The following is a 10,944-nucleotide window of genomic DNA, read 5'->3' as shown; positions in this document are numbered from 1 at the left end:
TGCACACAACATACCCTTGTACAGTCCTACAGTACAAGTGTGTATCAGAGCCACCATCCACACTCTGGATGCATGCCATGACAATACTTAATACTTGTGAATTCTGAATACAATTTATGTTAATTTTAGTCATTTACAGAAGTTTCTGTATTATCTAGCTTTTGGGTCCATTTCAAAGTCTACAACATTAATTAATGCCTAAACATGTGTGACAAACTTTAAAGGTTGAGAATCACTTATCTAATGCTGATGTACAGAGATTTTCTGTACCATGTCCATCAACCCACATAACAATAGATACCCCTGCCCCCAAGCAGGAAATGAATGACCGGAACGAGTAACAAAAGTCTACAGATGTGATGTACAATGATTTTGTTTAGAAATACTGATCCTACTTATCAATTTGGTGCACCCTCTAGCAGGGAGCACCAGCTGAGAGATCAGGGCTAATACACCTCTCTTTAATAAAGCTGCTGATCTGAGATCTGCTCCTACTCACGGCAGTATGCCCCACATTAGCTTTCAAAGAACAAAAAGGCATCCCAGATCAGCCGTCTCATCCTGAGAAGTCTCACCCAAGTATAGCCCCAGGGCTCTGAGGTAACAACGTCCATGGAGATGTTCAGTATCTGCTTCATCGTGCGGAACTGACTCACAGAGGAGTTTGGGTTATTTTGGCAGGCAAACAGCCGTTGCTAAACCCTAAAGCATGGTACCGACCTAGCAAGCTAGCGAGACAAACAAACTGTGACGCGCGTGGTTCAGCGGCAGCAGCAATTGTTCTGAAAAGCATCAAACATAAAAACGGCGGCAAAGAAAACGTACCGAGAAAAAGACGCAAGAGTACTGCTGGGTGAGAGAAATCGTTTTGTGTGTGAATGATAGCACCACGTGGCGGTAGAGTACCATCCAGTGTGATTGCACGAGGTGAAGGACAGTACCACGGTGGCTGCGGCTGCCTCCTTATGCAACAAAGTCACGCGAGGGACCTTTAATACTGCAACACACCGAGAAAAAGAAAAGTAGTGTAACATTGACCATCGTTTTAGCCAAGCTCCAGTTAGTGTACCGTTACTTAGTGTTATATGCTGCCCTTTCAGTGGTGTGTGTGTGTGTGTGTGTGTAAGCATCTCCCTCCATCTTTCTCTTACTCTTTGAAAGCGTTTTTTATTTGTTTTTAATAGTGTCAGTAACTCTGTTCCTCACCCCCCCCCCCCCCCCCATGTTCTTCCTATGAAGTGACAAATACTGATTGTGACTGGCTCTCCTCCTGCTCCTCAGAAGAAGGAGTACTGGTTGTCGATAGCCCTCGCCCGGCCTCCCTCCCTCTCCTCGCCCTCCACGCCTCCTTCCAGCTGTCGTAGGGGCGTGTCCCTCTCGCGCTCCTCACACTCTTCCGGCCCGCTGCCCCCTCCGCCTGCGAGCTCTGCGTCGCTGCCTCGCTCCTGCGGAGGTGTGGGTGGAGGCGGGCGTCCGGGAGGGAGTGGTGGTGGTGGGGGCTGAGGGGGGCTACGGGGTCTGCTGGTCAAGTCTGGGTAGAGGACAGAGACAAAGAGGGAGAAACGGAAGGAGAGACAGACAGACAGACAGACAGACAGAAAGAAAGAAAGAAAAAGAAAGAGAGGAAAACAGGAAAGAGAAGAAAAATAGCAGCAAGAGGCATAAAAGACGGAAAGAAATTGGGATTGAGAGGTGAAAATAAGGTGCGGTGCATGAAGATGGGAAGTTCCAGAGAAATTGAAGGAAGAGAGGAAAAAGGACAAAGAGAAAAAGAGAAGAAGAGTAGCGAAATGAGTCCAAGAAAAAAAGACATGCATGTCTCCTAGTAATGGAATCAGTCAATACAGACACACAGACTCCCTGCACCCTGTCTCCACAAAGCACAAATAAGTACATCATAAGTACATTAAAAATGCGTGTCAAAAAAATAACAGACAATAAAAGAGAAAAATCCCTGAAAATCGGGTTCTTGTGGAGAAAGAGCTTGTGGTCTGTCAAACATGCAAAACTAGATTTGCTTAAACATGGAAAGCTGTATTGACTGTATTCCCTTGATACACAAGCTATAGTGAGCAATGTTCAATGTTATCTGGTGACGACAGGTCCAGGATGGATCTATGCAACTGAAATCCAGCCGTGAATGAGACGTTAGGCAGACAGATGTGCTCTGAGGTGAACAGATGAGCTGCTGCACCCTCACCCAGCGCTCACTCCCCTGGGCTCAGCCTCCACCCTTCCCGCGCTTCTCTTTACTTGGCCAACTTTGCACTGTCTCTCCCGTTCTCCCTCAGCGCTGTTGTTCACTTTGGACTAAACCACATTCTTTCCTGAGCTTTTCCATGCACATATTTAAAGATTTTTCAGTTTTCAGGTGGGCAGAGATTTGTAATGACCTTTCAATCTCCTTACTCTGTGCTACCGCACTCCGTCCCATTTCCGTCTCACTGCTAATCCTTACCTGCTACCAGTGCTGTGAAGCTACCTGCTGTCTTTCTCTTCTCCTCGCACCCTTTAATTATTTATTTGTTTGTTTGTTTCTCATTCCCTCTGCCTCTCTGTCTTTCTATTAAATCTGGTCTCACTTACACACAGTCAGAGATGGGGGTTGATGGAGAGTCAGGGTGGCGCGTGGTGATGACATCACAGACTGTGGGCCGGCTGCCTGCCCTGTCCCGGCCTGCGAAGATGACCCAACGACAAAACAACAACAGAGACAGCCAATCAGAGCTTTGGTCCGCACTGGCAGGGGAGTAGGGGGGAGGCCAGAGACGAGGGATGGGGCATGGTGTAAACACGGTGATAAAGATGCAGAATCGTGATCATGAGAACAAGGAGAAGGAGAGAGAAATGGGTGCGAGAAGTAGACGAAATAATGCAGAGATGAACGACAGTAGTGCAGTCAGCATGACACAGGCATAGCTGAGAGATGGAGGAGAGGCTGCAAAGAGGATGACACGATTAAGACAGTGGAGGAGGAAATGAAAATGAGAGGAAAAAAGTAGAGGGAAGGAGAGATGAAGCAAGTGAGCTGTTCTAGAGTTGAAGGTTTGAGGAGGATGGAGTGGGGAGCTTCGTGCGTAGCTGTGAGACTACAGGGACGGGAGCGGTGGTGAGGTCAGGCCATGCACGCTGACAAACTAAACCACAAAGGAAAAATCATCACAAAGAAACAAAGCCATGCACACTCAGCATAACTGTGATTACATGGGTGTGTGTGCACGTGCGTTTTAGAGAGAGACAATCACACACTGTGTCAAAAAGCATGCCACGGTCGGCGAGGAAAAGTGAGCCCTTATATGGCTGTTTGCCTGCCATATATGGGCAAAATCCCATAGAGCCATACTTGTGTCAACTACACTGTAACAGTGTGCTCACACAATCACAGTGGAATATACACACATGGCAGAAAGCATTCTGACATCACTAAATACACTGAACGGCTTCCAAGAGCACAAGAAAGCCTCTTAAAATGCTCCTCCAGCCTAACGCAGTCTTAGGCCTGTCAGCATGGTCTGACCCTCTGGTCGTCCACACCAGCCCCAGGGTGTCGGTACCTGGCTGCCGGACAGCCGTGGCCCCCACAAAGCTGATGAGGGTGACGTCAGATGCGCCCCCGGACTCCAGCGGGATGGGGTGCACGCGGAAGTGCTCCAGCATGTCAAAGATGGACTGGAACCAAAGATGCTGCACGCGACACTGGCCATCCTCGTTCAGGGAGAGACGCAAGTGCTGAAGGGGTGGGGGGGGGGGGGGGGAAAGAGCTATTGAGAATACGACAAAGTATTTATACTGAAGTGATGAGTGCAAGGGCAGGAAGGCACCCATGTTTGAGAAGGTATGCAAAAAGGATGTGTGATCATGTGATTATTTAAAAAACTACAGTTTTTTGTCTACACTTTATGATTTTTCATTATTGCCCCCTTGACAGATTTTGGAACTTTGTATTTGACCATAAACATGTATGTAAAAGACCAATATAAATATATTTCTAATATTAAGTACCTTGCAGGTTAAGCTACTGCTATATTCTTACATTTTACAAGGAAGCACACTTGCATCACCTATTTAAGCAGTGCATATGGCAAATGTGTGTACAAACAGATTTAGATAAGAGAAATAGGAAAAACAGAGACAGCCTGCTTCTCATGATGGTATGAATGGCCCTAAAGTGCTAGGTAAAGGTCACCCCAGCTCACCTTTGCTTTGCCCTGGAAGTTGAAGGTGAGGACATACTCTCCGCGCCGTGTCTCGCTCTGCCGCACCAGGAAGACTCCATGGCTGGCCATGCCTCCCGCCAGCACCAGCTGGGCGGCCTTCAGGCGTGAGAGAGTGCCGTGGAACCACTGGCATTCGCTCAGGGGGTGCTCTGCCGGCTCAGCTGCTGAGCCCTCCGAGAACAGGAAGGAACCTGGGGGAGAGCAGCAGGGCGCACACGACATCACGGAGTGACGAGCAGAATCAGACTGCAAAGCCTACAGGTTCGACTCCTCAAAGTGGATTCTCCTTTAAACTTCTGCGATCATTTATCATGATGATGATGATGATGATGATGATTATCATCATCATCACCATTATCTTTGTGCTTGCCAGTCCAGGGTAATGGTGTGAGGATACCTGTAGCATCAGGGGTCTCTGCAAATGGTGTGCCAAGACTGGCTCCACCCCCACCGAGCACACGACTGTCGGATTCGTCGAGAGGAGCACGGGGCGGCAATTCAGGAGGCAGAGGTTCCAGCAGTGGAGAACCACCCATCCCTCCATAACACACTGCAGAAATCAGACACACTGTTTAAGTAACAAACGGTCTACAATACATCACTGCCCAGCCAAATTCTGTGTTAATGTTTGAACTCAAACTACACAAAGGCAAACTACACACACACACACACACACACACACACACACACACACACACAATTCTACAGACACATTAAAACTATTTAAAGCTACAAACAGAAATTGTTTTAACTGACAGGTTATATCAGTCCTAGCAAATCCAGTGTAGCATAATGCTGTTTTCCACTTGTGGCTGGGGGTTTAACATACGTTTCACAAGGTGATGTATGAGCTGCACATGAAGCTCCCTATTCATGGCACTGCGTGGTTACACATGCTGACCTTGAGAGAGACGGTCGCTGAACTCCGGCGTTCCGCTGAGGTCGGTCTGCACACCGCCACACACTCCCTCAACCTCTTCTTGCTCACTACATACAGTCAAGGATGAGAGGGTGTTTCAAGAACTATGACTTTAGCACTTTAATGACCACCATGGGCTGGTTAACTCTGATGTACTTTACAACGGCATGTTTCAGGAGTGACTGGCCATGAACAACTGTTCAGGCGTCCTTAGGCTGAATGAATTTTACCTCAGGCAGATGCCGTTCCTGATGTCACTCAGCCAGGCTCTCATCTGAACTGCATCTCTGGTCTCGACCACATACTGGACCTGCCCGTCCAGCTGATATTCAGAGTCAGACAGAGGTGGCCCGAGAGAGAATAGCAAGACAATAAGAAAACGAGAGGAGTGGTGATTACGCTCAAACAAGTTCCAAGAGAAGGGGGAACACAGAGCAGCTCATAGGAAAGAGTGGGGGGGGGAGACGCACCTGCAGCAGGAAGGTGTTCTCCTTGTCAGGCACCTCGAGAGCAGTGGTGCTCCTCACATCCACGATGGAGCAGCACAGCACAGTTAGTCTGGCCTTAGAAGACTACAGAGGAAGAAAAGTGCAAAAGAAAGGCTACATTTAGGCAACCTCAACTCCCTTCCAATTCAGTTGCCTGGATTCCTGGTGTCACCAAATAGGCATACAATTTCACCTGCAAAATCAAATTATCTAAGCAGAGAAAGAGGAAACCAGATCAGATTGTTTTCTGAAGCACAACAAAGTAGTACTAGGTACACGCCTATGTGGCATGACTAATGTCTGGAATCAATCATCTTCCTAAAAACTCAATAGCATTGCTTTTAGTATTTCTCACATGTCCATTTAAAAAACAGACCACCAGTCACCATCTTGAGATGGTGCTACATTGACTTTTCTGGACAAAGACACTGTCTAGTCTTAACAGTGCAATTTAATTTACAACTTAGCTTTAGCTGTGCATGGAAAACTTCAATATAAAAAACTCACTCTCTCAGCCAAACATTGTTAGTTTGTGTTTCTTGAAAAGCAAATGATTAGGGTCCGATATGTCAACCAGTGTTAGGCATTCAACGTCAAGATGCAACCCTGGAATTCTTGGGTACACTGCCATGATTTTCTACTGAATGATTATGTTTCCTTTACCTTGGGAGGGATGTAGAACTCCAAGAAATATTCCTCCCCTCTCTCTCCTTCTTTGTCTCGCTCCTTTAGAACCAGACGACACTTGTGCCAGCGAGTGCCACGTCCACCTATGGCTCCCCCTGTGGTCGGAGGCTGCACAGCACTTAGCTGTCCGACGGTGGATCCCGAGGTTGCGTTGTTGTTGTCTGTGCTGTGGTGGAGCAGTCCGAAGGAAAAGCCTGAAAAGCTGTGAGAGGTGGGAAAGTCATCTGAGGAAGAACAGACGGTGACTCCGCCCTCGCGGACGAGCCTGCCTGTCTTCCTGGAGACCCCCGCACTGCTCGGGGGCAGGGCTGAGGGCAGCGGGGCGGAGGAGGGCCCCACAGAGATGGGATGTGTGGGGGGCGGCGAGCGGGACAGCCGCAGCTTCTCCAGCCGGTGGCTCCATTTCTCCTTCTCCCCTTCCCCGTTGCTTCTCCTGCGGTCGCGCGCTTCAGAGAGCGAGAGGGATGTGGCGCTGCTGGACGAGGAGGGGGGCAGGGAGGAGGAGGACGAGTGGGGGAGAGAGAGGGGTAGGGAAAGGGAAACGGGGAGGGAGGCCGGGATGACCTGTGAGGCTGAGCTCCTCTTGCCGTCCTGAAGGCCTGTAGTGTAGCTGTAGCTGGAGGGCAGCTGCGCCGGCCCGGCGGGGCTGCAGCTCTGTGGGGACTCGCTGGAGGAACTGCGCCAGTGCAGGATGCCCCGCACGCTGCCCCGCACGCTACGGCCCACGCTGCGCAGGGAGAAGCGCTTCTTCAGCTTTGTTTTGGAGGGGCCCCCTGCCACCACACTGCTCACGCCCTTAGAGCCACAGTGCAGCTGTATACCGGAGGGGCTTGTGGGAGTCTGGCTGCCGTCAGCTCCGTCTGTGAGAGCCCCACTCTCCACCTCTCCATCTCTTCCTGCCAGCTCATCTGACTCCGCCTCCTCTCCCGTCACAGGCCCCACCCAGCCGTCCTCTTCTTCTTCCATGTCTCCGTTGCCGGGCAAGATGTTGGGATACTGCTTAACCGTCAACGCCCTCTCTTCCCTCCGCCCATTGTTCCCACCCATCGAGGATGAGCAAGACGATGAAGAAGAAGGGGGCAGAATTTGCGTGTGAGTGTACGAGTCCTGAAAAACTGCAGGGTTCTGTAACCTCTCGCCACCTTGGCCATCCAATCCCTTTCTAGCTGGCAAGGGTTTGGGCGGAGCCCGTACATGAGTGGGTAGGCAGGGGCCAGCAGCCTCAGACGGCATTAGGGGCGGAGACGTTGCCTCCTCTTCCAATGACGTACCATCTGATTGGGCGACCCAGCTCCCAGTGCCCTCCCTCCCTGTGCCGCTTCCCTCAAGTTCGCTCTCAAAGTGTTGAACGAATCGGTCCGTGAAGCGGCGGCAGAACGCAGCAGCAGAATCAGAGGAGTAATGCGGGTTCTCCAGCAGAAAAGCACGGAAGTGACGGGCAAAATCGCCAGCCGCTACCCGGGCATGGAGCTCACAGAACTCGGTCCAGCTAAGGCAGGGAGAGGGCGAGGGGGTGGGGGTGTCTGATAGAGAAGACAGCGGCTGGCCAGCAGAGGTCGGAGGGGGCAACGGTGGAGGTCGTGGAGAAAGGGGCAACAGTGAAGGAGAGGGAGGGGAGGGGGAGGGGGAGGGGGAGGGTGGAAGAGGGGAGGAGCTCGCTGCAGCCCGTGGGCTGGGTGGGGTTAACAAGGAGCCGTTCATATTTGGCTAAATGAGCAAATGAGTCACAGTGATGTGAAAACTAATCACTGAAGCCTTCCAATCAAGGATCAAGCGATTGTAGAGGTGGCCGCTAGGTCTGTTCATCAGGTAAAGTTTTATACAGCTAGTAAGTCTGGGAAAAGTAATGGACCAAACAATGTGTAACGATAGTCTCCCCCCATTTAAAGATAAAAAAGACTGAACTCTTAGATAACAAAGGTGCTCTAGAATAGTTGGTGCACTCTGCATGAAGCAGCACTTGATGATTTAAATACAGACATCTGCATGCCGAGCAACTTCAAAATATATCAAAAGAATGATGGAGCGGTAGTGTTGAATGAGGAGTGAAGCTGATGAGAAGTGTATTCGTTCTTTGGTAGTCTCGTTTCTTCAAGGCCCTACAAGCAACCAGAAGAGTGGATCCATGGCCTGTAATAACATAAGTCTGTAAGTTATGTAAACGTTGTCACCTATAAATAATTATTACATATATTCCTGATACAATAACAATATATGCACAAGAACAACAATCAGCCACAAATTCAACAATCAAATTACTGTGGACATATGCATGATGCACTGTCCTAGAACGTTCCTGAGTTTGAAAATAACTACAGCATTGTACCACTGTTAAAGTATAGAGATTCTGTCAAAGAAAATATTATTTTAATCATTACTACAGTATTATAACTGCTACTGCTACTACTACTACTAGTTATTATTATAACTGCAATTTATATGGCAGACCAACAATCTCTTTTTAACATCTTGTATTTTGTCTTCCTCAGCCCCTACTGACTGATGGATCAAAGGTCTGCCTTTGTTACAGCATTGTCAATTATAAATATTTAAATCAACATTTATTTAAAGCAATCCAAGAATGTCTTACAAACCCTAACGCTACATTTTCAGAACCCTGTCAATTCCTCATTGTTTTAAGGGTGTACTTACACCCTTAAAATACCAAAAAAGAAAAACTGAACGATTAAGGAAATTTTGTGAAATTACATGCCTCTGTTAAATATTAAGTACAGCAGCTACACGATATAAAGGTATTACTAATATGAATTTAAAAACTACAGAAAACTGACGCGAACCAGATATTTTTTGATCAACTCCTAATTTACCTGATATTGTATTGTTTTCTTTCTCACATATTCTCTTGTATTCTACTTTAACATATTTTTGACATAGCATAACCATCAGAAACTGTTAATCAACGACACAATGCAAGGCAATTGTAGCGAGATGGTTTACCTGAGAATAAGGATTAGTTGATGATTTGACAGACTACGTGAAATCTGGGACGCGACGACATCTACACAGCTAATCAACCCAGCTAGCTAGCCCCTAATTGTGATATTTCTTCAATTAGCGTGTTAGCAAGATGTACAAAAGAGACAAGTGAACAACTTAAAACTGTTACCTGTAAAACATTTTTTAACTGAATCCTTCCGATTATTTTACAGCTGCATTAAACCCACGAAAGCAAACGTGATGAGACAAAACAATTTAACCTGTTCATATCAGTAGTTGGTACCAAAACATTAAAAACGTGCCGGCGTTCACTCACCATTTTCGGGTCCGTGTGTAACTCGAGATCGGTGCCTTTCTTGTTTTCTGGGATGGCTAACGTTAGACGGCGAGGAAAACAACAGATCAACCTCACACACAGGCCTAGCTGCGATAACATATATATAATGTCAAATCACTAACTAGGTAGTGTGCAAAACTAAGCTATAGCTAACGATACAGTGTTGAGTCATGAGTGGTCATACTACGAAGTAAAATCGTTACACTTAAATAACTAGCTATCTTAGCCAGCTAACAAAGTCAATATTTTCAGCTAAGTAGCCTCGCAGCTAACTAGCTTGTATCAAGCTAGCAGTGCGACTTGTGCTAAACGTATTAGCCAGTTTGCCATCTTGATACATTTTGGTTCCAAAACATTAAGTGTAGTTTCGTTTGGATTATAAAGAAATGGCGCTACCTTAACCTACCTTCTTGCTCAAAATAGTCGGCATTTGAAATCGAAAGAGAACCTGCGCAAATAAACTGATCGAGCCACGGAACCTAGTTCATATAGCTTGCTTGCTAGCTAGCTAACCTAGCGCTACTATACGTCAATTGCTTCGCTATATTGTAAATATAGGTAGCTAGGTAGCTACATAGCTAGCCGTATAGCTAAGAAGCCAGTATTCCCTTGAATATCAGTTCTTATCCCACTGTTTTACTTCATCTTACGTTTTAGATCACATAACCGTGAAGGTGTTACTTAATCTTGTGGTAGCTATTACATTGGTTTATGACGACTGTATACTGCTCTCTTGTTGTTATAAGATTATGAATAATTCTCTGCCTCCTGTTCCAGTCAGTCTCTCGCGATATAGTGGGAGAGAGTAGATTGGGGGGCCAGGGAAAGCGAAGCGAAGGGGATTTGAATGGGAAAATAATGCACTGACGATTAAGATATTCAGAGAAGACGTCACAGATTTCTGGAAATCATGATTAAGCATATACCGATTTAACGTTAGGGGAAACCTGAAAAATATGTGAGTAGCAGACCCAGAACAAAAAAAAAACATGCCTCCCTAAAAGTATTCTTCAGTCTATTATTAGACTCATAATGTTTCAACACCACTGGGATTTCTAATTGCAAAGTATATCTGCTGTGGTCATTTCTTATTTCTGTGTCATCTTTAGCCAGTGTATATTTTTATGACTCTCTTTACTGCACAAGGTATTATAAAACGTAATTTAACTGAATCCTAAATAGATAGGTCGATACATTAAATGAATAAATAAATAAGCAGCAGCTCTATGCAAAAACTTAATAGGCCTATCACAAGTTGCATACAAAATTCCACCACCTTCTTAGGTTCTCTCTGATAAGTGATTGTCTTCATAAATGAGGTCACATTTGTGTTCATCT

The 10,944-nt window shown here is 46.8% G+C and overlaps 1 protein-coding gene across 4 annotated transcripts; it reads right to left on the bottom strand.

Annotated features, from left to right (window-relative positions):
* Positions 1-1,211: 1,211 nt before the first annotated feature.
* sh2b1 (SH2B adaptor protein 1) lies at positions 1,212-10,406 on the bottom strand. 4 transcript variants are annotated; one of them, XM_035527124.1, is made up of 11 exons: positions 10,013-10,406; positions 9,586-9,641; positions 6,288-8,441; positions 5,607-5,708; positions 5,367-5,458; positions 5,119-5,204; positions 4,615-4,767; positions 4,197-4,408; positions 3,555-3,729; positions 2,587-2,677; positions 1,419-1,531 (listed from the first exon to the last, which is right to left on the bottom strand). In XM_035527124.1, the coding sequence occupies exons 3-11, from the start codon at positions 8,010-8,012 to the stop codon at positions 1,510-1,512; spliced, it is 2,658 nt and encodes an 885-aa protein (XP_035383017.1). In that variant the 5' UTR covers positions 8,013-8,441; positions 9,586-9,641; positions 10,013-10,406; the 3' UTR covers positions 1,419-1,509. The 4 variants fall into 4 exon arrangements, with proteins under 4 accessions (XP_035383005.1, XP_035382997.1, XP_035383011.1 ...); XM_035527112.1 differs by lacking the exon at positions 2,587-2,677 and having other exon boundaries at positions 1,212-1,531; positions 10,003-10,406; XM_035527104.1 differs by lacking the exon at positions 2,587-2,677 and having other exon boundaries at positions 1,212-1,531.
* Between the last annotated feature and the right edge of the window lie 538 nt (positions 10,407-10,944).

Source organism: Electrophorus electricus, chromosome 1 (genome assembly GCF_013358815.1).
Source record: "Electrophorus electricus isolate fEleEle1 chromosome 1, fEleEle1.pri, whole genome shotgun sequence".
NCBI lineage: Eukaryota > Metazoa > Chordata > Actinopteri > Gymnotiformes > Gymnotidae > Electrophorus > Electrophorus electricus.
The sequence above is the reverse complement of the archived record's forward strand: the minus strand, read 5'-3'. Positions and strand labels throughout refer to the sequence as shown.

What these genes read in the sequence shown, in the direction of transcription:
- sh2b1 (XM_035527112.1), bottom strand. Translation starts at nt 8,012, where the DNA reads ATGAACGGCTCCTTGTTAACCCCACCCAGCCCACGGGCTGCAGCGAGC. An exon ending in AGTTCTACATCCCTCCCAAG is followed by an intron (nt 5,709 to 6,287) that starts GTAAAGGAAACA and finishes CTTCCTCTGTAG; the next exon opens with TCTTCTAAGGCCAGACTAAC. An exon ending in AGGAACGGCATCTGCCTGAG is followed by an intron (nt 5,205 to 5,366) that starts GTAAAATTCATT and finishes GACTGTATGTAG; the next exon opens with TGAGCAAGAAGAGGTTGAGG.